General features: G+C 32.1%; 2 protein-coding genes across 2 annotated transcripts in view; both read left to right on the forward strand.

The window, feature by feature from the left end:
- The window catches only part of LOC141535524 (uncharacterized), a 227,502-nt gene that overhangs the window by 17,974 nt on the left and 181,772 nt on the right, over window positions 1-27,756 (forward strand). The window contains exon 2 of the mRNA XM_074255488.1: window positions 11,183-11,377. Within this exon, the coding sequence (XP_074111589.1) occupies window positions 11,284-11,377 (94 nt within the window). The 5' untranslated portion in view covers window positions 11,183-11,283. The remainder of the gene's footprint in view (window positions 1-11,182; window positions 11,378-27,756) is intronic.
- Window positions 21,205-27,244, forward strand: LOC141535194 (uncharacterized). Its single transcript, XM_074255026.1, has 4 exons — window positions 21,205-22,167; window positions 22,365-22,648; window positions 22,723-22,950; window positions 27,206-27,244. Exons 1-4 carry the CDS (start codon window positions 21,789-21,791, stop codon window positions 27,242-27,244), a joined length of 930 nt encoding a protein of 309 aa, XP_074111127.1. The 5' UTR covers window positions 21,205-21,788.

Here is a 27,756-nt window from a genome sequence, read left to right on the forward strand (position 1 = left end):
TCGGCGCAGTTTCGTCACATCACGTGTCTCATTTTCAGTGGCGCCCAGAAAATCCCTACGACGAACAGCTAAGTCAAATTCCATTTGAAGAAGAGAAATCTGATTCTTCAACTTATTCTGTGCAGGAGTAGCACGTACAGGCTGCAGTATAGAGCTGCTTGCACTTGGTGTATCGGGTGAATTCTCGTCGCTACAATCCAAATTTTCACCTTTACGTTTCCGAGCACCTGGAATGACCGATATTTAAACAACAAGAAAACATTGAAATTATGTTTATAAACTAAATTACTAATTCTTATTTAGAATTATAATAATACTAGCTTTTCGCCCGCGACTTCGTTCACGTGGACTTCAGGTTATATCACGCTTGGAATAATTTCGCGCGTTAAAAAAAAATGGAAAAAAATTTTTGACGTCGAAAGCGTACCAGACAGACTTTCGCATTTATAAGATTAGTAGGAATAAATAATTGACTGCTTAAATAATAATTGATATTGCGAATTTGGGATGTTTCACCTGTTGAGGTGCTTTTAGTAGTGACATTGCCTTCGTCAGTAATGTCGGTACCGATCGGTGAGACGCATATCGCAGGCTTAGGAAGTTTTACAGGTAGATTTGGCTCATTGGATGTCATTGGCAAAACAGAAATTTTTTCGCTGGCATTCTGAAAATTAATAATTTAATTATTATCGTGTAAGTAAAGATAATATCGTGCAAATTATATTATATTATAAATTAACCATCTCCAGTAATTTTCTTTTTTCTTTTATTAAAATAAGAGTTCGAAACGGCACACAAACCATGCACAATCCTCGTATTTTCACTAGAATAATGTGTATGTAATTCTATGTAGGTATGCAATATCATACTGCCACCGTTCATTAGTAGGCAAATTTTTCATTTCAATAGTATGATCCATAAATAGTTTTAATTTTTCACAAAGCGACAAGATATCAATATATAAACAAGCGCAAAATGTGTAACAATAGTAATATAACCTTCACCAATATAACCACCACGACTTACGGTTTATTTTGTTTTTTACGTTAGATAAACCCATGCCACAAGGTTCAGCTCAATACACCTACTTTTTTAGAGTTCAGCGATCGGTGATATGTAGGCATATGAGTTACGTGATGTTTATTCAGCATTTTTTATGGAATGGAATATAACATTCCTGTGCGCCAATGACTAGCTAAAACTATTAAAAACCTAGAGATTATTTAAATAACTTCTTTATAATCTAAAAATAAAAAAATATCTTTTGGATTTAAGTAATACTTAAAGTACGCTATACATATTTTATCTATATTTTTTCCTTAAATACTTTAAGGAAAAAATATAGATAAAATATGTATAGGTAATTTACCTATCAAAAATGTTGGAAGATTTAACAATAACATTGATATTACAAATAAACTATAGATGAAGTCGTATTTATTAGGACAATGCCCTTAAACAGACAAATACCAGTTATAACTTACCTTTTTAGAATTAGAACAATAATAGAGAATATTGGAAGACTTCTTTGCTTGGTGCTTTCGGCGGTAATCTGCTAGAAGATCATTCGCCCACTTCACAAATTCTTCTTTTGTACAATATTTTTGTTTTGCATTAGCCCACAACTCATTAAATTCTTTCTGAGCAATACTAGGTTTTTTTCCTTTCTTATACTCGGCGAAAAGGTCTTTATACAGATCACCTACTTTAAACATTGTTTTAATGAAAAACGTACAAGGTAACGGTTTACGCATGTATTCGGCGCCAAAACAACAGAATAACTGTCGACTGCGACGACTGCATGCCGAGCCGGGCGGCCGGCGGCGCATGCGCGTGAGGCCTCCGTCCGTTGCCTGGCAACGGCGAGTCAAGGTCACTACACGCCGCTTAATTAATATTTGTTTAAAAATCGCGCGTTAGACGAAAAAATAAATACACGAGATATCTTACTACACCCCCCCCTTCCCCTTGTGTTATTTTCGTGATTTTTATCAACCCCCCCCCCTTTCAAGCCTCACGTGATTAATGGACAACCCCTAATATTTGGACAGTAATGAGAATATAATGATAAAAATTTCCCATTCTGAGTTTGAGTGCCACAATGTATTTAAGAAATACCTTTGAACTCTCTGGATATTTTCCCTAATGTTTAAACTTCATTTATTTGTTTGTTCCGGTTTTATAATCTTAAATGCATTGAGGTCTCAGACTGAGCATCTTAGTAAGGGACATGAACTCTAGTTATTTTCTTATCTGGTCTACGGACAACGAAAAATTATGACGGTCTTTAATATTATATAGAAAAGATAAAAGTTATCAAAAAAAAATGTTTTACATAACAAACGGCTAACACGGGCCAACTTAACACTAGTAACACTCTCTATCAAACATTACCCATACAAATCTTCACACACATAACCCGCACTTGTAATGACTTTATTTTTATTTAAAAATTAATAATAATTAAATTGATTTAAAATCACTTAATTAAAATATTCAATCATTAGTTTTCAATTAAACAATATTTTCCAATTAACAACCAAATCCCAAATAACTTTGACCTGAATAATTAATTCTCAAATTCCGATTGCTGATTACTGATTTCTAGTTTTAATTCATGGATTAAATAAATTAAAATTCCTAACTAATTTGTTGCCGTGGTCTTAATAATACAACAATAAAAATTTAATTACAAGAGGTCTTTGTATCTTGTATTAGTAGATTAAAATATGTAGAAAGAGGTCTTAATTATTTGCCGACATAGTAATAGTCCTTTCCGGAAATTTTCAAGATTATTTTTGATAATTAACTTAATCACTGTTACGTTCTCGGAAATATGTAATAAATAAATATAATAAATAATTATATTAATTAATTAATTATTATCTGAGGTATTTTGTAACGGAAGTACCTCGATATAAGAGATTTCTGGAACGTCAACGCAGCCCAGTAGACTAAACAGTCTACGTTGTGAGATTTGGATTGCGTTGATGTTCACATAGGGTAACCTGAGATGCAACGTTGCTTAAAATCATTATAAAAACTCATTGTAATAATTATAACAAGAACATTCTGTCTCCAGACTTCTTCTGGATCAGTCAGTCCGAGGACTTAGCAGAGGAGCAATCTCTGCTGGTCGGAGGCTGAGCTTGCTAATTCCTTTTATTAATAAATATTTGTTAATTGTTAATCAATTACAATGGATATTTATTAAAACCTCAACCCACGGATGAGAGCGCTTATCAGCGTTCCACCCTGGTGAAATCGCCAAGAGCGCTAGTCAGCGTTCAGGCACTTTATCCATTACCTACCTGAAAGCAGCTAAATTAAAAGTAAATAAGATTAAGATTAAGATTAAGATTATTTATAGCTCTTTAGGTACATTTAACCTATAGCAAGGGAGTATACAGTTAATACATAAATATATAAATTATAATTTAATAGCTTACATGAAAGGAATCCAAAAAAATTTTTTTTTTTTTTTAATTTATTCATTGAGGCAGAAGGCCCTTAGACGACAGCTATTGCTAACATAGTACAATATTGCTTTAATTAAATTTTTATTGGCTGCATTTAAAATAGACGTTAAAGTCCGAGATGATTTAAAAACCGATAGATGGTGTTCTCGCAAGTAGTTGTAGATCGGGCAGGTAATCATCAGATGTTCAATGGAATCAAGCTCTACTGTGTTTCAAATTGGGCAATTTTGCTGAAGTTGAACTTATGAAGATGTCCGTCAATTGTTAGCTGACAATAGTATTTACTAGCGAGTCTCAATTGCAGTAGGAGTTTTATTGCTTTAAAGGGGATTCTTTCGTTTAAATAGTTTTTCGCCGTGTTAGATGGCTGATTTTGTAAGTAGTGTGCATTTTCATGCAGGTGTTTATCAGTTTGCATTAGATGTACTTTGTACTTATCAAAAAAGATTGTTTTGTGTGCTGTCCAGGTTTTGGGGTTGAGAGTGTTTAAGTCGGGCAGTAATTCCGGTGTTATGATCTTAACAGCGTTGAGTAGGCTTGCGAGCGAGTTATATTTGCTATGGCAGTTGCCATCGATTAAGAGTCTAGACTGTTGTTTGAGGCAGGCTTTCGGTAGGCGGTCTTCTTCCATTTCTAAAACTTTTATAATCCAATTCCATGCTGCATTTAGTATTTTGTATGATAGGTGGGTTATCCCCAGCTCACTTCTAATTAAAGCTCCTGATGTAGTCCGTGGAAGACCAAAAAGTCTTTTGTAAAAGTCTGTTTGAGTTCTCTCCACTAGATCTCTGTATGGTATTGCCCAGATAGGTGCCGCGTACAAAAGTGTTGCTGCTGCCATTGAATCAAATAGTTTATGTGAGCAGGATAAGGAATTAGGTTTAGCTTTTACTAGGATTGAGTGTATTAATCCAGATGCCATTTTTGCTTTTTTCATTGCGTTGAGTGCTGCTGGTTTGCTGATACCACGGGTAGAAACTGTTACTCCTAGGTATTCATATTCCTGCGTGATTTGTACTGGTTGATCATCATATGTAAATTGGATCTTTTTTGAAATGCGTCCAGCTCGTTTGCATACAAGGACCTTAGTTTTAGTTGAATTGACGGTAAGTTTATTCAATTCGCAGTACTCGTGGAATATTTAAATTATTTTTTGAAGTTCTATTGGTGAATTAGCGCATAGAACTAGGTCGTCCGCGTACAGTAAAGCTAATACATCGGTGGTTCCGTCAATATTGATGCCAAAGCATCCTCTGTAACGTAAGAAGTCCTCAAGGTCTGCGATGAAAATCAAAAACAGAAGGGGGCTAAGAATTTCTCCTTGTAGGACCCCCTCCGTGGTGTTGAACCCTTTTGTAAAGCTATCATTTACTTTTACTTTAAATGCAGCAGAGTTGTATATATTTCTGAGGAGCCTTATCAGTTTTGCGCTGATTCCGCAGTTGAATATTTTTCCCCAGAGGATCTTGTGGTTGACTGAATCAAATGCCCGTTTGAAGTCAACGAACAGGAGATAGGCAGGTGCTTTTCATTGTCGAAGACGAAATTGAATGACGGAGTGTAGTACGTAGAGGTTGTCCAGACAGCCTCTTCCAGATCTAAAGCCGGCTTGACATTCCGGAAAAATTTTGGCTTTTTCTGCCCACTTTTCTATCCGATAATTGAGCAAGCCAGTAAAGAATTTCGCTATATGATTGATTAAAGCGATTGTGCGGTAGTTAAGTGGATCTTGATCATTACCTTTTTTTATAAATAAGAGAGATAGCTGCCGAGAACCAATCAGATGGTACAGTTTCTTTTTCTAAAGTTTTATTAAATAGACATCAGATGTACAGCTTCCAGTTCTCGGGAAGGTTCTTCAGGTGTTCATTCTTGACTCCGTCTGGGCCTGTAGCTTTGTTCGACTTTAATTTGTTTAGTATACGATTCAACTCTGATAATGTAAATTCGCAGTCCAAGTTAGGGTCCAACACTCCGTAGTACGTGGTTGTATCATCTTCTCTATTGGGTATATTATTTTCATAGAAATTTTCCCAGGCCTGGATTGAAATGGGATTCGTTCCAGTACCCGGGTGACTTTTAAATCTGGATATTGTTTTCCAAAAATCACTTGGTTTATTGGTATTAGCTAAGTTATTCAGTTGTTGCTCTCTGACTTGTTGTTTCTTCCTTTTCACTAAGGCTTTTTGTTTTTTTTAGCTTGTACGTATAGGTCTTTTGCTTGTCCTTGGAAGCCTACCTTTTTATATGACTTAAATAGTTTGGCTAATTCCTGTTTGCCTTTTTTACACTGATCATCGTACCATAATTGCGATCTTTTCAGTTTGTGTGTTCCTTTTAGTTGCTTTTTCATTTCTGCAGCTTCTGCGGCTGTTTTGATTTCTTCTATTAGGATATTATTTAATTCATCTAGGTTATCATTATTAATTAGAGCTACTTTGTCTGACCAAGTCATTCGTGCTCTGTATTCGTCTTCTCCAGTGCTAGTCCATTGGAACACTTCCCTGTTCTTCTTTTCGATAGTTGTTTGAGTTAGAGGCGGTTCATCATGATCCAGTTGCAAGAGCAGAGGGAAGTGATCCGAGGGGTTTTCAATCTGCAGGATTTCTAGGTCATATATTATGCTCAGAGCACTGGCATTTGCCCACACATAGTCAATCGTACTTTTGTTTATATGGAGGCAGGTGTGTTTGCTGGGTCGGTCACTAAATGTTTCTGCCATTGATGACGATTAGAGAACTTTCTGTCATTTCATTGTCCAGGATCCGGCCTCTTGTATTAATTTCTTCATCGCTAGCTTCTCTTCTTGTATACATATTAGTATTTGTGACTAGTTCCTCTTGGATAGGTGACAAAGCACCTAATCTGGCGTTGAAGTCGCCTACTAGTAGCATCGGGAGGTTTCCATAAAGTTGGTCGATATCGTTTATTGAGTCCTGTAGCAGGTCCATGGAAGTCTTCATATCTCGACTGGGACGGATGTACACACTTGCAAGAATAAACCTAGAGGATCCAGCTGTGATGTGTGCAAATATCCAACTATCTGAAGAGAAAATCTCTTTGATTTTAATAGGTTTTTTGGCTAATATTATTACCCCTCCACTAGCATGACCTGTGCTCTTTTCTTTAATTGCTGGTGACCATAATGCAGAGTATTTATTCCAGTTGGGTGGTAGTTCATTGGCGTGGGTTGTCCATGTTTCACATGCACAAATAATATCTGTACCTACTAAGTTATCTGCCTCCCATAGATTTTGGATTCCCCTAACGTTCCATGCTATGGTTCTTATGCGTTTTTTTGATTAGAGTAAGCTTGATGGTTGGTATGAGCATTTGTAGCGTAGGAGTTGTCGTTTGCAATGAATTTTAGCTTGTTTTTGACTGGTGTTATTGCAGAGGTATTGGGATTCCAGTTGTACCAGGTATCTTCGATTCTCAATTGCAGGCCTTTTAGCTTGATCTATTTCCCTAGCTCTTTTTGTTCTCTAGCAACCTGCTGTAATTTTTTAAAAGTTTGCAGTTCGCGTTTGGTTAGGTCTTGCATAATAGATATTTTGGATTCCTTCAGGTTTAGGGCTTTATTTTTTAATATTATCGCTTTAGTATTTTCATCGGCCAGTTTAATTCTTAAAATTTTAGTTTCTGTCCAGCCGTTTTATTTCTCTTACTGGGTTATTTAAGTTAAAATTTCTATTAAAAAATTCTTGAGCTTGATTGAGCAGGTTAGAGTTCGGTCAGTTATGATTTTTGATTATAACATTAAGTTTTCTCCAGGATTTTTCATATATTTCGGTTATATCCTCCAGACATTTGATTTTACTATTTATCTCCTCAATACATGAGTTATTTTCTTTCTCCAGCCTCGTGTATTCAGTATTTGTTTTAGCGGCCTTCAACTCGGCTATTTCAGCTTCCAGTTTAGCCTGGTTTTCTTGCATTTTAGTCCATTTGTCAGACCATGTGCTTTTTAGCTCTTGATAATCTTTACGCAGCGCCTGTATCGATTTTTGGTTTTCAGATTGACTTTGCTGTATTCGGTTTTCGAGGCTAGTCTTGTTGGTTTTTGCTTCTTCTCTCATAGCTCCGATTTGGCCAACGAGAATTCTCAGTATTTCGTCTATCGACTTATTCTCCAGGCACACCGGAGTGTCCTGAACTTTGGTGGGAGACGGTTGGAGCATATTTTGTTTTTTTGTAGCTTGAGAAGCAGCCTCTGTGTCTTCTGTATGTCCAGATCCAGTGCTGTATCTTCTCTTTTCTTTTTGAGATATTCAAGCATGTTGCGATTGTTTAACGTAGCTTCTGAGGTGAATGATTGCGATTTAAGCGGACGTCCTTGTTTATTTGGCGTTTTGTTATCACTTAAGCTTGAATTAGTAGTGTTTGGACTTTGAGCTATGCTGTTTGACGGCAAGATGGAGCCACTGTTAGCTATTTTGATTAGATTTACACTGTTCTCCTGTACTGTTTCCATCCTAACCTATAATTATCCACTCAGGAAAGAAAGCACAGAACTGTTAAAAACTCCACGCTTATCTTAATGTTTTTATACAACACTATTACGTATTTCTCCAGGATTCACTTAAAGTAAAAAAATTAATTTTGACTGGTTTCAAAACTACAGAATTTTACTAGATTGTAGGAGCACTTGTAGACAACGTATTATCACTGTCGCAGGTCACGTGATACCCCCAATTAAAAGTAAATATTAAATAGTATGATAAATTAAATGAATAAAAAAGTACTTCGCGGATAAATCATCGACACGACCCACCTGGAGTCTATTGACATCCTAATGAGGTCAAAATCTGGACTTAAATTATTTAAAATTAATTATCCTAAAATTTGGGAACGTAACAATCATAATAGCAATTTTAGTAATTAAATTCGAAATTATTTATAAAAATCGACGACGAAACTTAATTAATTATAACCAAAATTATTAGTGAAATTGTTCAACGTAAAATAACTAAATTCCTGGACTTAATGTCCACGCTGATAATAAGTAATTTTCAGTAATGTTAATGTAATTTTAAATTGTCTAAATTTCACGAACTTAAGTTTAAATTAATTAATTAACGCGTGATAAAATATTTCGCAATATAAATTAATTCAATAAATAATTTCTAATATAATTTTCAACAAAATTCTACATAAAATTATAAATTACAAAAATTGACAAAAATCGACATACTCAATTTAGACAGTAGAACGTTTGTTAGTTTAGTTGTTTTGACCTTGGGTAAAATTCTACTGACGCTCAATCAAAAATCTGTGAGAAAATACTTGTCTAAGAATGTTAAAAGAATTCATCCTTCAAGATCGACTGAATGATTCTTGGGTATAGATCCCCATGAAAATCACTCAGTTCAAACTAACGAATATTATAAAATTCTGATTAATTAAATAATTGTCGATTAAACGATCTAATTAATAAATTAAAAGGAGAAGTAACCGAGTATTAGGTAAACCGCGGTCCACTTCTTTCCCACAGAGTAATTATTGATATCTTGACGAATAATACGATGATCTAACTCACTGCTTGGGGATGAAGTCCTAGTTGTAGTTGGCTTCCTTCATCTTGTCTCTACTCCGGGGATCGGTCCTTCTTGATTTCCGTGGCATTCTGTTTGGCGGTCACACTACTTCTCCTTTTTACGATGCACGGCTCACCTATAATCACCCAAAACTACCCCTTCCTATTCTCTCTTCAGGCCCGAAGATCGAGACGCGCCAGTGCTGCGTCGAATAATTATCGATATCCGGCGACTTATCGACTTAAGGTAATTTTACCCTGTTAGAAATTAATTTCTTATTTCCTTTTCAATTTCGAGATTCTGTCCAAAGATCTTAAAAATTTTAAGAGTGATAATATGTAAAATAAGTTAGAACATTTTTTTTCCAAATTCAAAATTTTATATATCGTTAGGAATAATAGAAATTTTGAATGTCTATAGATATCATTAGTATTACTTATTTAAATTCTCAGTGAAGTTTCCACTCAGAACTTAGTCATTTGAAGACGCGTCATTGAAAAAGTTTACAAGACTACCGAAATTGGCATTTTATCAGTCGGCCGTGTAGAGATACGAGTAGCGCGTAAGTCTGGCCAGCGAAAGGTCCCGAGTTCAGTTCACGGTTAGGGTAAAGCGATTTTTATTTATTCCTCTATTTACGAAGCGAATTAGGTTAATTTGATATAAGTGACCCTCTCCTTTTATTTCCGTACTCCGTAATCTGTAAAAACTGAAGAGTAAATGACATATTTAAATTTTATAAAGTTTCACAAGGGCAAAAAAACTTAACTTTATATTAATTATCTTTTTATTGATATTTATTTATGGCGTGGTTGTGATTTTATTTACATTAAGTCCGATTTATAATAGACTACCACCAAAGAAATAATTAGCGCCACTCGATAGTAACTGTTTAGAATTACTCAAAACGATTTTGTTTAAAATTACTTAAAAAAATTACTCAAAACTAATGATCGGTGCACTAGAATGAGACTTTTTTTTTTTTTAATTTTTCTCAATTCCGCCTGGGTGTACTTAGAAAATTCGTAAAAACAAGGAAGGACTAAAACTTCACGGCCTAGGCCGTGAAAAAAAGACGGCATGGTAGAGTCTCTAGAAAAGAGTCCCTTTTTGGACGCCATCCAACGCTCAAAAATTGAACTTTTGGAGCGAGTATAACAACAAATGAATTTGGCTACTTCTTTAAATAAAATTTGTAAAAAACATGTTAATAGTATATTACATACCTAGGCCATTAAAATAAGAAAAGTCTCAGATCATATGTAATTGTTGGCCGAGGCGAAGTCGAGGTTGACAAACATTTGGTCTGAGACTTTACTTTTTACTGGCTAAGATGTGTATGCTATTTTTCTATAAAAAATTGATGTCGCTGACAAAATTTTAAACAACAGAAAAATTCTTCGCACTTGAAGCTAGACAGATTTCAACTTCACCTATGAGACTTGCAATGACTTTAACTAAAACTTTCAATACTCTATTTGGAATCTGTTCAAACCAAAACAATACTCCAATTCAATTTCAAGTCTAAATCTAAAAATGCAATTTTATAAACCGCTTAGCGATACGGGAGGGTAATAGCTGGTTGATACAATATATAAAGCAAGTCTGTATCATAAAAAAATATTTTCAACGATTGAAAAAAATAAGAAATTTCCTCAAATCACATTAATTCAGAATAAACAATCGCAGCGCTCAGAAATAATTGTAAGTTCTTTCCGATGTTTTGAGATAGAAAATCTACAATCAATATTTTTAGTTTATCCACTACATATATCAAGGATACACCAAGTTAGCAAAATATCTCTAATTACTTTATTTTTTTTATACATGTGGGGAAATGTTCCAAAAACGTCGATATTGCAATATGAGCCCAAGATTGATGGTATGAATTTAGAAAAATGGGTATAAATTTAATGTCCAAGACGAAGCAGACGATATTTCCGAAACGAATATACTGATTTTGATGAGATTTTCAGCATTCGACGCAGTTTCTTAACTACAAAGAATTAATTGATCTTGAGAATTATAATACGTATACGTATATTATAATTCAGTTACCCTGCAATCTTTAATTGAATGCCTCGTATAATATATAATTATTAACGAAATATTTTTGCGTTTATATTCATATTTATTATTTATACAATTATAAACTGAATATTTTAGTTCCAGTTACAAAAAAAAACCAAACATTCACAATGCAAATAGCTATCATAAAACGGGAAAGCAGAAGATGAGAATTTAGAACCAGCTGACTTGATTAAAGGATGAGTGGATTTTTTAATTCTTTAAAAAATCTCGCATCTGGAACAGCAAATGTCAAGACTTCTATTAAATATGAAGCCAAAGATGATGAGGAAGGTAATTTTGTTTTTATTTTCCTATTTACATTTTATATTGGGTTGATGACGTCATACATTTGTTGACATAAAGATAAACGAATTTATGAATTTGCTTTAGAAAAAAACTCCCATTACAGAACTTTTAAATTTAAAAAAATTCGAAATGATTTTTAATGGTCATGGAAAAATTGAAAATCAAGAGAAATTATTTTTCAAAAAATATGTTGGCTGTTGATATTTAACTTTCCGAAAATTTGCTAGTCTATGCTGTAAGTTTGATTTTGTTAAAACTTTTCTTAGAACCGTTCAACTGATATCTCTAATTTTCATCGAGAGGAAAAAAATATAGTTTATATGGGGCATTCCACGCCAAACCGGACGGTTTCAAAAATTTGAGTCTTAGATTTTCTTAATTTTTGTGCGCAATCTATTCTGCGCACTTTTCAATTTTCAGGCGTGCCCTTGTGGAAATAATTCTCAGAAAATACTCTTGAAAAGTTTTTATAACTCTGAATAAGACTTTTCGAAAGTCTTCACATCCTTAACTAAGTAAAGGAAAGACTTAATAAGTCGTCGAAATTCAGCAAAACTCTTCAAAAGGCAAATTTTCCCTGTAATTTCGGACTTTTTCAAAGAGTTATTAAGACTTGATAAGACTTATTCAGTTTGACAGGAAAAGATAAGAATATTACTTTTCAAAAAAATTACTTATCAGAATTAAAGAAAATTGAAAATAAAACTATAAAAAAGAATTAATGCATGTTTTAAAACCATTTTTTTTAAATAATATTTTTACCACGAAAATACTTTGATGGGCATCGAATCACTCATAGTTGAGCAAGTCAAAACATCAACAGCAAATGAAATGCACTTGCGGTTGGAAACAGATACTACTCAAAGAATAAATCCAATCGGTATTTAATTTGGACTATCAAATATTTAAGTCAATTTTCTAGGTAGGAGAGAATTTTCTATCCACACGCTATCTGATGGAATTAATTGATAATAACTACATTTTAGTTTACGAATTTACAGTTAGAATCTTTAAGTGTTCTTAGTTTCTAATAGGTGTCGTGTGGTTCTTAAAAAGTCTTATTCAGAGTTATAAAGACTTTTCAAGAGTTTTTTCAGTGAATTATTTCCACAAGGGTGAGTATTAAAACGTAACATAGGGTATGTAGTCGAGTCAACAAGTGTCTTTTTGGTAAACTTTTTTTAGTAGACATCGAAAATTATATAATAGCTGAGGTGTCATTTGATTTGGAATGACATCTAGATGATTTTTGAAAAAAATAAAGGGCCGCTTGCGAAAATTGCATGAGTTATTAACAATTAACTAAAAAAAAAAAAAAAACTAGGGTTTAGATCTTTGCAAATATCTCAAAGACTAATCAAGATTTCAAAAATTTTAAAAAAGATTAAGAACGAGGAGAAAATTTTCTTAAAAAGTCTTTAATTTCGGAACTGTAAGACCAATATTTATAATTTTCCCAGAAGGATGAAAATACAGTCGAAAATGGGTGCTCTGGCTTGCGTTAGCCACATTATTTACATAAGTTATTTTAACCTATTAAATATAAAGTTTAAGAAATGAAAAAAATCAGGGACCGACTGGATCAATGTATAAACAGTCATATCTGCCTGAAAAAAACTTGTAACCCAATTTTTCAATTAGTTATGCTATAGTTAATTAATAATTTTTTCCGCTTCAACATTTACATTGCAAGTGTGATAATTGTTAAACTATAAATTGGAGGATTTTTTCCTTGCTTGGAGCAATTCATGAAAGGCTTCAGAATAGATCCCCGTTGGAAAAATTGAAAAGTTTTTATTTTTGAGTATTTTATCGATAATTTTCATTGCAGGCAAATTAAAAACTTGAATTATTAATCATCGAAACAATTAATTTTTTTAAAGAATTATTAATGATCTGCTTCTATGTTGTCTGAAGCTGCATGAAAATAATTTTTTTTAAATTTTTCTCTTATTGTATAAAAAATTGTTATAAACGAATGCGTTGTTCATAAGACTATTATTATTATTATTATTTTGTTATTAAATGCTCAGGGGGGTTATCCCCGGAGTCCGATTCTCCGAGGGCCCAGCCTGAGCTCCATCCGTTACTGCTGGACCACTCCGCACAACAAGGCGGTTAGTGATCACAGCAGGCCAAAGTCAATTCCCTTAAGAGACGGAGAGAACCAAGTAAAACAGCCTTCTGCATCCTAACTGCCAAGAACTCAGCTTTTGATGAACAAGCTGGAACTTTGGCAAGTGAGGATACAAAAGACTGTTTCATCCCTCCTAGGACGCCATCAATCAGGACGACAAGCTTGACACGGGAAACTTGGGTAAAGTTCGCCAATTTCAAACAGGAGGTCCTGATATATTTGTCTTTTGTGCTCTTCTTTGGCTGAGATGTTATATTCAGCCGGGGCCGAGAACTCAATGACATAAATGTCACGAGTGGCCTTGTCGAAGAGCACAATATCAGGTTTGTTGTGATCTATCCGCCGGGTTGTTGCAAATGGCATGTTCCAATAAATTTTGCAACTGTCATTCTCAACAACCTGGGGAATATCTCCTGGCAGATAAGGCAGCACTGGTGTCACGTCAATACCGTAGCAATGACGAAGATAGTAGTACAGTACTCTCAGGGCAGCATTGTGACGCTGGATATATGCACCTCTCGCCAGCACTGGACATGCCGATAAAAGATGCATAAGCGTCTCCGGATGATGTCTACACCTCCTACAGGAAGTGTCCGGTAGCTGCACCTGGAGCACCTTGCTACGGTACTCAAGAGTGTTAATGACACCATCTTGGCAGGCAAATATGAACCCTTCAGTCTCGGACATCAGGCCAGCTGACTTTAAGAAGGAAAACGTCAGCTGGGTGGACAAGCCATGATCACGCACGTGTTTAAAGAACACGCTGTGCATGGACTTGTCCATCAGTTCGCCAAGGAGTAGTTTTTCCTCGGTGTTCCTGATGACGCTCTTAAATTCCTCCTTTCGGAGTTCCATAAGAGCGTTTATTTCTCTAAGACCAAGGGTTCTTGCCGCATATATTGCTGCCTTATACAAGAATGACCTCTTATGCGCATTTTCATGTTTATCTACAATTTGCATAAGAAAGTCATCCTCGTCTGCAGTGAAATTGACAACTTCGTGCGTTAAACCCAGGACCAAACGGTCGTGAAGCCGCTCCAAACTCTGCAAACCTCTCCCACCGATGGATCAGGGGAGGTATAATCTGGCGACTGATGAATTGGGGTGCATGCTCCGATTCATATTGATGATCTTACGGGTTTTGATGTCGAGATCTCGTAAATCCTTTCGGGCCCATTTCAGGACACCGAAAGAGTATAGTAAGACTGGGACAGCGAGCATGTTAGTAGCTGAGATTTTGTTTATTATTATTATTATTATTATTATTATTATTATTATTATTATTATTATTATTATTATTATTATTATTATTATTATTATTTATTATGTTGTAACAGTTTTACCCGCTCAGATTGGCTCCTTAATTAAATATTTGAATAAACGAAATAGAAAACTAAAATTATTAACAAAAGGGCGCTCGCAACTACACGACTCACTTACAACTAACTTAACACTACGACTTACAACTACCGGAGGATTTCGGGCTAAAACCGGCGACTCCGACTTAGTGCTAGTCTTCTACTCGGCAAACCATCAACAAGTAGAGCTCGTCCAAAAATTTACTAAATCGCGCTGTCCACCGGACTCTTACGCTCTAACATTTGGATCGCTCTACTCGGCAAACCATCAACAAGTAGAGTTCGTTTTACACTCTTCCTCACACATTACCCACACTAATCTTCACACACATATCCCTCACTGCTTCACACACATACTGATTTACTTTATTTTATTTTTTTGAATATTAAAAGAGATTGACAAAAATTTACTTTTGCAAATTATTACATTGACTCAACTATTCAGTCATTAGCTAATAATTAAAATTACCGAATAATTTTCAATTAACAAAATTATTTTCGATTAACAATTTTGTCACTACAATCCGAATTTAATCCGACTTATAAATTTATTCAAAATTAGTCACGAGTTTAATTCTCAACATAAAATAATTCCATATTCTTGTAGATTTTTTTCCAATTTTAATTTATCGAATCTCAAACTTATAATCCCTGTTACTAACTAAATTCTTAAGAATTTATCACAATGACGGATTTAACAAGATAATTTTTCCGGAACTTAATTCCAATATAAAATTTTCTTGAGGGAGTCTTCCGATTAGTTAATTAAAATTTATTAAATTATAAACAATTATTCTCAGTTAATCAAAATCACTAATTTTGCCAGGTTCAATAAAACAATTTCTCAATAATTAACATTTGATAAATTATTTGCGCGCTCAAAACAGACGCCAATTTTTATTCTAGCGCGTGGTAATTTTTACTGACCTTGAGTACACGTTAACTGCGTTATCCGTTTTTTAAAAATTTCTATTTGATGTTATTTTATTAAATAAAACAATTGTACGCGAATCAATTTTTTTTGATTTTCGGAATTAATTATAACTAATCAATTAATAAAATTTTATAACAATTAACACCACAAGATCCTTGAGGAGTCCTCGGGTATAAACCCCCTAGAGATACTCTTAACGAAACTAGCGAATAAAAAATTTAATTAATTAACTACTGAATTATAAATGTTAATTACTGAGAAAAGTTAATTATTAGATAAAAATGAGAAGTAGTTGGATGAGCCGAGTATATGACCCCGCGGCTTATATATATAAAAAGTCTCCATACTTTGTAAGATTTTTGAATTTGAAGAAGACTCCCTTGATCCAGTTGTTTTCCTCCTTTGGACTTTTCTGCTGGCACTTGTCTTAATCACTCAACTACTTCTGCCCATTGGAAAATTGTTTGCTCGCACGTAAACCCCAAAATACCCCCCTTAATGCTAATTGGGTCCCGAAGATCGAGACGCGCCAGTGATATGTCGAATAATTATCGATATCCGGCGACTTATCGATTAAGGGTAATTTTACCCTGTTACAATTTATTATTTAAAAAGCCACGGACTCATACGTCCTTGCGGCCCTCCAAAATACGTAATGTATTTATGTTGAATGTTAATTAACAAAAATAGTGTATTACAGACATTGTTACTCCATGATAATACATACATTAATACATTATTACATCACTCCATCATCAGATAAAAACATTTCATTAGAGATTACGATCAAATCACGCATTCTCTTCATTCAACAAAAACTCAAAACATGCTTTACGGAAAGAAATATTTCGAAGACGAGTGTCATCAATATACTTCCAACTCCTGCAGTAGATTGTTTTGAGACCACGTACTAGAACAGAGTTATAGTATATAATCGAGATGAAGTCATGATCCGTTAAAAAAGGTTCTGATGACTGTCTAGAAGAGATTAGATCTCCATGGCTAACCAAGCAATGATCAATCCAAGAGTGACTATTAGCTGAATGATGAGGAGCATCAAAGTTGACCAGATGCATACCAAGATTTCCATAGAATTCTAGTAGGAGGTCCGATCTTGAATTAGTATACCTATATTGACAAGATAAGCATTGAACTGTCCATGTCCCGTCAATAGCTGGGTCAGGAATAAGTTCTTGTTTCCTTGCTTCTGAGAAAGCCAGACGTTTATGTTTAAAATCAGGCGCGCTGTCTATCTGCCCGTCCCACCCGATGTCCATCGGTCCTGTCACTCATTCTGCGTTTCCGTCTTTATCCTCGTTCTTGCGTCTTTAATGTTTTTGACACTGTTTGTAGCGTTATAGAGTTTTGCTCTCTCAAACGCTAGTAGGTCCATGGGTGTGGCTCCCGCAATGACCAATATAGCCACCTTGGACACCGTTTAGTAGGTGCAGGCAACCCTGAGAACGCCTCGCCGCTGCACTGCCACAAATTCCGATTTAATTTTCATATCAAACTCTAGAAACATACTTTTGAATACATAAATTTTGATTAAATAAACAAAAAGCATTTTATTTTTGAAATTCCCAAGCGGCTATCCTCCTGAATAAATTTCAAATTTTAAAGATATTTTATTTAAAAAAATTTTTTTTCAAGATATTTTATTTTGTATAGTGCCAAGTATTCCCTTTGGAACGGTCAATAGAGAATTTCTATATCTATAACAGTTTTCAAGATTTAAAAAAAAAAAAAAGAATTGAGAAATTAGAAAAATAGTCAAATTTTAAATTTTTATTAATTTTCCAAGAAAAAAATTTCATATGTAATCATACACAGAGAAAAAAATATCGTTAGAATACCTATCAAACGTATCTTTAAACCACGTATTGTTAAATTAACGATTTGGTTACTTATTACAACAATACGTTTATCTGTCTAAAGAATACATATTTATTCAATTAATGATTTACAGTATTACTGAGGTAGTGATATAAGTTTTAGTTACGATAAGGATTCATTTATTTAATGTAAAGATACGCGAAAAAGCTCTTGTAAGCATATGTAGTTTTGTTAATCTACGTAACCGCATTGTCAGCGTACGGATCTGTGTAGCTAAATTGACCGTACGATGGATCGCTATCGACCGCGAGAACTTACGGAGCTTGCGCAATCGGGTCTTCGATTTGCCGATGGTTCGATGTGTTTTTGTCAATATACAATCAATTCGTCGTACTTATATTAGCTGCGTTCTTTTAATTGGTAAAACTTATTTTTTCGTTTTTCAAAAACATTTTACAATTTTCAATGGATGAGTGGGTTCGACATAAGTTGCTTGAGTGGAATTTGGAAAAATAGAAAGAAATTTTTGAAGGTAAGTTATTTTAATTATTTTTTATTTTTCTTGCTTGTATATATGTATATTGTTGCATGCAGTTAACCTCTTATGATGATAAAATGACAATTGTCCGATTTTTTTTATGATATTTTTTATTATAATTTTTTTTTTTATTTTCAACACTATGAAAAAAGTTAATAATTGTATTTATTGAAAGTTTCTGGTATACATATATTCTAATTGAACATTGATTCTTAATAATCGGAGTTAAAATTTTATTATTGTGTTTTTTAGAAAATGAAGTTGATGAGTCATTTAAATGTTTAGGGCAAGAAAATATGAAAAAATTAATTACCAAACTTGGCCCGCAATCCAAATTCGTAAAAAACTGGCAATCCGAGTTTGAAATTGACAAAAAAATTCAAGATGCACAAGTAAATTCAAAAATTATTTTTTTAAAATTCATTTACAGTTTAATAAGTAGTAACACGGCTCTATTTGAAATAATAGTAAAGTTAGCCGACATTTTTAATTTCTGGAGTTATTTTTTAATTATTAAATTAGAGTGAAATAATATTTTTAAAAAACTGCACTTATAGTTTTTAAAGTTTTTTAAAATCGAAATTTTTTTTTTTTAATTTTTTTGTAATAATTTTGTCGATAAAAAAGATTCTAACAAATTTTAGATGTCAACTAACTTAATTTTCATCTGTTTGAATTTGTTTTTTGATTAATTAAATATTTTGATTTATTATTTCATAAATAAGATAAGTAACATTAATCATATTTAATCAATTTTAAAATAAACTTATTTGATACTGAATATAACTGCATAAACATAACTGTAAGATTGTTACTTCGAAAAAGAGTAAAATGTACTGAAAGAAATTTAAGCCTTGTTATTGATTATAAATGCATTTGCTATGATTAATTATAAGAATTTAATTCTTATATTCTTTATTATTTTTAAAAAATTATGAAGTATCTTATTTTTAACTTTCTTTCTGCTTGACAGGTTATTGTAACTCCTACTTTTCCTTGTCCTGAAGATAATATTCCATTTAATTCTAAAGCCCTCGATCCTGCATCAAGTATATATATTTAAAAAGAACCACGCCAGTTTTATTTCTGTCATTCCTTTGAGTTTTTTTTTTTAATTTATGCTACACTATTCACTGTGAATTAAGTTAAATTAACTAATTATTTAAATATTAATTTCATAGATAATGGTTCCCAAGTGCTAGAAAATGAAGATCATATTGAAGGCAATCCTATTATTATAGATACGTATTCTCATGATGAAGAAATTACAATTAATACATGTGACCCAATTACTGATATCCTCGAAAGCAGTATGGTGCAACTTTGGCGCAGCCCACTCTTTTGAGGTGGGGGTAACGTGTGATGTTCGCAGTAGTAGTAGTAGTAGGGATAATAGTAGAGACTCTTATTAAATAATAATAATAATTATAATAATTATTATGATGTACACACACACACACACACACACACACACACACACACACACACACACACACACACACACACACACACACACACACACACACACACACACACACACACACACACACACACACACACACACACACACACACACACACACACACACACACACACACACACACACACACACACACACACACACACACACACACACACACACACACACACACACACACACACACATCCATATATATATATATATATATATATATATATATATATATATATATATATATTAGGGTGGGTCAAAAAAATCAACTATTTGTTTTTTTTACAATTAATACGGAAAAATGGGTTACTAGACACCTTAAAAAAATTCTCACCAAATATGAACTCTTAATTTTAATAGGAAGATCCTCCGCGTCGCAGTTTTTCATTTTTTTCTCAGTCCAATAGAAAAAAATTCATTCCTCATCATTAATTGGTCGTACAGAAAAAATTTTTTTAAGAATTTTGTAGGAAATTTAATGCTCTACAAAAAAGGTATCTTATGTTTTTTCCGCAAACCTCTCCATTTCACTAATATTGAAGATTTAAGATTGATTATTTTAAGTCAAATGTCACTTTTGTTTATGAATTTTATAACTCGACAAGAAATGGCTATTATTGAATGGGCAATAGAAATTTTTGTAGCAAATTAACTGCTCTATAAAAATGGTATCTTATGTTTTGGCGATTAAATTAATCGTTCAAAAGATATTCATTATCAAACTTTCATGTATATCGATTTTAAGAGTTTTTGATTAAATAATCGAAAAATTTCAATTTAATCTATCAGTTTTGAGAAAATTTCATTTTTTGTCTTTAATGTAAGTATTATTTGAATTTTGTTTTCGAAATTTTTATTCAATAATTCCAAACTTTTTATTTTTCATCATTAGAACTCACGATCATGTTGTTTTTTTATAACGTCTTCAAGACGTCTTACAATATTTTTCCACTACAGCTGTATATTGTCCTTGGGAAAATTTCTTCTGTAGAGAATTTTTGTTCTGAATTCTATTTACTCTGTTTCCCTTGTGAACTAGCGCCACCTACATTTTTCTTTATAGTTATATTGTTTTTATTTGTTTACATTTTCTACAGCATTTCTAGTGTTTCCACAAGTTATGATCTTGTATATGTGATAAAACGATTAAATATTTACAAATTTTGCGGTCACTACATAAATTTATATATTTATCGAAAATATGGATAAGGAAATTTATTTGATCGGAAAACCCATGCAAAAAATTTCAGAACGTAAGTTGCCAACAGTGAAAGAGGTTATGAGTGTTTTTTTTTTATCAGCTCAAAGTGTTAAAATGTTCTATCAAACAAAGTGCTAAAAATGCAACTGATCATTATTGAACTATGGAAAAACAACCAGATTCCGACTAGTGGATCAACTAATGTAATACAAAAAATTCTTCGCTATCATAACCGATGGTTGAAATTGCAAAAATCTTTTGTGCGAAAAAAATCATCAGCCCAAAACAAAAATGTAATAATATTTCAGAATGAAATCAAAGCATTATTTGATATTGTAGATCATAACTCAATAAAACTGCTTGATAATGATATTCGTGAACTATATTCAAATCAAAAAAGTAATACCCGGAAAGAAATTCTTTCAAATAACCCAATTAAATTAAACAGTACTATGAATACGATGGAAGTAGATGAAAGTCGTGAGTATTTACAACATTTAATTATTATAAATTTTAATCAGAATTGAAAATAAATTAAATTGATTATAAATTATGAATAATAAAGTATATTATTGTTTTTCTAATTAATTATATCATAAATGTCAATATGTTCGTAGATGATAAATAAAAAACTCTTTGTGTTCCTTATTTGATGTCAAAATGAATGAGTTCCATATTTTTGCTTCCATTAATTAAATAACAACGCTTATTTTAGATTTGAATCAACCCTCAACCAGCCATGAGATTGTTCGAAGTGAGGAATCAGAGTCATCTTCAACCTTTACATTAAGTCAAGCTACAAATTTCGGTTCAGATTTAGAGTATGTGCCTCAAATACCGACAACACGAGCAAAAATAAATATTCTAACTCCAGAGCTTATCTCAGCACTCGACAGAGCTAATTTTAGTAGTAGAAATGCGATGTTCATTATTGCTCCAGTTCTATCAAGTGTTGGTGTTAATGTAGAAGATACAACTCTTAGTTATCGAACAATTCAACGAACTCGCATGCTCTTACGAAAAGACATTGCTATAGGACTAAAAGATAACTTCAAAGCTCATGATAAATATGTCGTGCATTGGGATGGGAAAATACTGAATGACATTTCTGAATCGAAATTTGTGGATCGATTACCGATTATTTTGACTGCTTTTGGTACTGAGCAGTTACTTGGAGTTCCAAAAATGAATAGTGGATCGGCAGAAAATCAAACAGCAACCATCTTGTCAACGTTAAATCAATGGGGTATTATTAGTTACATCAAGGCGATGTGTTTCGACACGACTGCGGTTAATACGGGTAACTAATCAATGATAAAATATTTAAAAGAAAATTTTATTTTCGTCGTTCTAGTTGAATTGTTTTCATACATTAATTAAATTTTCGACACGTGCCCGTTAGTTATAATTCTTTATTTATTTATAGATTTTAAATATGCGTTACAATTTTTATTAAATACAGAACTTAAAGTGTAATTATCTATTTTTACTATATAGGAATCCATCATGGTACATGTAAAGAAATTGAAAAGGCCTTAGGAAAAGAATTAATTTGGTTACCATGTCGCCATCATATTTATGAGATCATTTTAAGGAGTGCATTCGAAGTCTATTGGCCAGTATCATCCGGACCAAATGTTCCAATATTTGGCAGATTCAAAAAATTTTGGGACATATTCGATAAAACGAAGTATAAATCTGGTGTTGAAGATAGTATTGTTGCTAATATTATTACGAATGAAAAAAATAATCTATCTTCATTTATTAAGCGATACTTACAGGTATTATTTAAATACAATTTTAAGTGTAGGGGATAATTTTTGATTTTTTACGAATAATTGATTACTTTTGGTAGTTATCGCAACCCCGAGATGACTATAAAGAAATATTGGAATTGTCATTAATTTTTCTGAGAGAAATGCCACGAGAGCAAGTTTTCTTCAAGCGTCCTGGTGCAGTTCATCATGCAAGATGGATGGCAAAGGCAATTTATTGCCTAAAAATGTTTATTTTTAGAGATGAATTTGACCTTTCTAAGAAAGAATTGGATGGTCTTCGACAATTTTGTATTTTCATAGTTATGGTGAATGTAAAAGCTTGGTTTTCATCAACTTCTGCGACTTCTGCTGCTAATCACGACTTAGAGTTTATGAAAAATTTAATTGAGTACAGTAAAATTAATTCTTTAATTTCCTTGGCTACATGTGAAAAAATGACTTCACATTTATGGTACTTAAGTGATGAACTTGCTATTTTATCACTTTTTGATGATACCGTTCCATTAACTATAAAGAAGAATATTGTCGAAGCTGTTAAGACTCGCGAAGGTACAGATTCTAAAGCAAGAAGATTTATTATTGATAGAAAAAATTTACATTTAATTCTGCAACAAAATATAAGTGACTCTGTTTCTAAGAAGTCATTAAAACTTTTTAAGATCTTTGATCTGCCGTATGATTTTCTTGACAAAAATATTGATTTATGGTCTACTGATGAGAGTTATAATGAAAATAAAGAATTTTTCGCACAATTGAAAGTTGTTAATGATGTGGCAGAGCGAGGTGTCGCATTAGTAAGTGAATATAACCAATGCTTAACGAAAGACGAAGAGCAATTTCAATTTTTATTGCAAGTTGTGAAAGAGCATCGAAAAAACTACCCTACTTGCAACAAAAAATTGTTTGAAAATAAATAGCTCAGTTGAAAATTGAAATAAAAAACTTTCTTATACCTAATTGGACATTTTTTCTCTAAAACTGAAATCATAATATATTTATAATGAAAACTTTCCTTTTTTATTGATAAATGATTAACTAAGCGATAAATAATGTACAATTTATTTTTTTAAATGTAGAAAAATACTTACACATAAAAAAAGCTTGAAAAACATTTTGAAGTTTCTCAGTTGATGAAAAAAAATTTTTTTCGTGTAAATTTTCTCAAAACTGATAGATTAAATTGAAATTTTTCGATTATTTAATCAAAAACTCTTAAAATCGATATACATGAAAGTTTGATGATGAATATCTTTTGAACGATTAATTTAATCGCCAAAACATAAGATGCCATTTTTATAGAGCAGTTAATTTTCTCCAAAAATTTCGATTGCCCATTCAATAATAGCCATTTCTTGTCGAGTTATAAAATTCATAAACAAAAGTGACATTTGACTTAAAATAATCAATCTTAAATCTTCAATATTAGTGAAATGGTGAGGTTTACGGAAAAAACATAAGATACCTTTTTTGTAGAGCATTAAATTTCCTACAAAATTCTTAAAAAAAAGTTTTTCTGTACGACCAATTAATGATGAGTAATGAATTTTTTTCTATTTGACTGAGAAAAAAATGAAAAACTGCGACGCGGAGGATCTTCCTATTAAAATTTAGAGTTCATATTTGGTGAGAATTTTTTTAAGGTGCCTAGTAACCCATTTATCCGTATTAATTGTAAAAAAAAAATAGTTGATTTTTTTGACCCACCCTAATATATATATATATATATATATATATATATATATATATATATATATATATATATATATATATATATATATATATATATATATTAGGTGGGTCAAAAAATCGAATAATTTATTTTTGACTTTATACTCTGAAAAATAGGTTCGTAGACACCTAAAAAGAATTCTCTCCAAGTATAAGCTCTTAATTATAACGGAAGGTCCTCCGCTTTGCGGGTTTCTATTTTTTCGAATAATCAGATAAAAAAATTTATATCTCGCTTCCAACTGCTTGGAAAAATATTCCGTGGCATAGATTTTGTGAGAAATTGAATGCTTTACAAAAAGGTCTCTTATGACTTTTTCAAAAACTCAACCGATTAAAAGATATTCATAGTTGAAGTTTGGCTATTTTAAGGAAAATATTCGTTTTTATTATGAATTTTATAAGTCGATGAAAAAAATTATTTCGGATTGCGGAACTCATGATTTTGTAGGAAATTTACTGCTCTACAAAAATGGTCTCTTATGATTTTTGATTAAGTGAAGCCGTTACGAGATATTCATCGTCAAACATTAACGAATATCAATATTTCCAGTTTTTGATCAATAATTCGATAAATTTTAATTTAAACTATGAGTTTCAGGAAAATTTACATAAATTTGAGTTTCGATCGATAAAGAAATGTTATAATAAGTTAGATAAAGAATTATTGGAATTATCATTGATTTTCCTTGGAGAAATGCCTCAAGAAAAGATTTCTTTCAAACGTCCTGGTGCTGTTCATCATGCTAGATGGATGGCTAAGGCCATTTATAGTTTGAAAATGTATCTATTCAGAGATGAATTCAAACTCTCTCAGAAAGAATTGCATGGTCTTCGTCATTTCTGTATTTTTATAGTCACATTGTATTTAAAAGCTTGGTTTTCATCAACTTCTGCAACAACTGCTGCTTATCATGACTTGCAGTTTATGAAAAATTTATTGGAGTACAAACATATCAATCCTTTGATTTCTTCAGCTACGTGTGAAAAAATGATTTCGCACTTATGGTATTTGAGCGATGAACTTGCCATTTTATCACTGTTTGACGATGGCGTTCCATTAGAATTAAAAAAGTATTGTTGAAGCTGTTAATACTCGTGAAGGTACAGATTCTAAAGCTAAAAGATTTGTAATTGCTAAAAAGATTTGAATTCATTGGCGCAGAGAACTCTGAGTGACTTTGTGTCTAAAAAGTCATTAAATCTTTTCAAAATCTTCGATCTACCGTATGACTTTCTTGATGTCGATGTTGAATTATGGCCTACTAATGAGAGTTATCTCGAAAATAAAGAATACTTTCAACAACTAAAAGTTGTCAATGATTCAGCAGAGCGAGCTGTTGCATTAGTCAGTGAATATAATCAATGCTTGACAAAAAATGAAGAACAATTCCAGTACTTATTGCAAGTTGTCAAAGAACATCAAAAAACATTCCCAAATTGTAATAAAAGAAATTATTTATAGTAATAGCGTACTGTTATGTTAAAAATATAGACAATTATATTGCAATTGATAATTCAATAAAAAATTTATCTATACAAAAGTTAAATACTGGTTGTTTCTCACTTGATTCAATACTTTTCGTATTAAATTTGACAAAGAAATATGTCATTCACTTCAAATTAAACTAATCATTGGCTATATGTCGAAAAAAATGCTCTAATTTCTTGTTTTAATGCAATCAAACAAGCCCAAGACTGAAAACAATATTAAAAAAATTGTTTATAACATTTCTTTATCGATCGAAACTCAAATTTATGTAAATTTTCCTGAAACTCATAGTTTAAATTAAAATTTATCGAATTATTGATCAAAAACTGGAAATATTGATATTCGTTAATGTTTGACGATGAATATCTCGTAATGGCTTCACTTAATCAAAAAATCATAAGAGACCATTTTTGTAGAGCAGTAAATTTCCTACAAAATCATGAGTTCCGCAATCCGAAATAATTTTTTTCATCGACTTATAAAATTCATAATAAAAACGAATATTTTCCTTAAAATAGCCAAACTTCAACTATGAATATCTTTTAATCGGTTGAGTTTTTGAAAAAGTCATAAGAGACCTTTTTTGTAAAGCATTCAATTTCTCACAAAATCTATGCCACGGAATATTTTTCCAAGCAGTTGGAAGCGAGATATAAATTTTTTTATCTGATTATTCGAAAAAATAGAAACCCGCAAAGCGGAGGACCTTCCCGTTATAATTAAGAGCTTATACTTGGAGAGAATTCTTTTTAGGTGTCTACGAACCTATTTTTCAGAGTATAAAGTCAAAAATAAATTATTCGATTTTTTTGACCCACCTAATATATATATATATATATATATATATATATATATATATATATATATATATATATATATATATATATATATATGCTATGGATAGTATATTAATAATAGTGTATTTGTATATTCTCTTACTTCTTAGCGATAAATAATTAATTATGATATATTTTGTAATATTAATAATTCTATTGATAAACGGAAATCTTACTGATCGTATACCTACACTTTACGCTTTAGTAGTTATAATAGTAGTAGTAGTAATAGTAGTAGTAATGTAAGTTATCGCAAGATCGCTGAGCTTGCAAATACTTTGTATATGAATATTTACTTACTGTGTAGCATTAAATAATTAATTATGATATAATTTATAATCTTAAATAATTCCATTGATAAACGAAAATCTTACTTACCGTATACCTGCATATTAGATCTTATTTTAAGGATAATGAAGGGATTTTTTCTTATTAGCTATTTTAATCATATTTAAAATAAATATAAATTATTAATACATGTATTATTAGTTATTGATACTTTAGTTTTCGCAGAATACAATAGCGATAGACAAAACTCTTTAAATTTTATGAAATAAACATTTAACTTTTTATAATTATAATGGTAATAATTTTAGATTTTCAATCTATCCATAATCATTTAAACATTCTTCACTTTAGCAATAATTTCTTTGTCGAAGAGCAATATTAATTCATAAGTAACAATATCGATATAGTTTTCAATAAACCATTGGTACGGTTAACCTCCTTTACCTGATAGCTCACTAATCACACTGTCTTTGACGGTATTATTCTTCAAATTTGATATCACACATTTACGAATGACTTCTTTATGTAATTCGATGTTGCCAAGAAGTTTTGGTAAGAAATCTTGAACAGGTGTAAAAAGGTGATTGAGACATGCATTACAAGGTTCGACGAATTTTTGAAGATAATTTAAGCGGGCATTCACGAGCTCTTGAAAGCCGTAAATAGCTTGGAGCGTGTTCTCTTTCATTGTCACTTTTCGGGCACGCTGAACAGCAGTAGATGTTGATGATGACGGTTGTTGATCGGTTCTTTCGAAGATGGAGAAT

Source organism: Cotesia typhae, unplaced genomic scaffold (genome assembly GCF_013202065.1).
Source record: "Cotesia typhae breed Kobodo isofemale line unplaced genomic scaffold, CoteBio_Ctyphae scaffold_13, whole genome shotgun sequence".
Classification (NCBI taxonomy): Eukaryota; Metazoa; Arthropoda; class Insecta; order Hymenoptera; family Braconidae; genus Cotesia; species Cotesia typhae.

Coding starts and splice junctions, on each gene's coding strand:
- LOC141535194 (XM_074255026.1), top strand. CDS start 21,789: ATGTTCATTATTGCTCCAGTTCTATCAAGTGTTGGTGTTAATGTAGAA. Junction 22,168..22,364: donor CACGACTGCGGTTAATACGG/GTAACTAATCAA, acceptor TTTACTATATAG/GAATCCATCATGGTACATGT. Junction 22,649..22,722: donor TTATTAAGCGATACTTACAG/GTATTATTTAAA, acceptor TACTTTTGGTAG/TTATCGCAACCCCGAGATGA.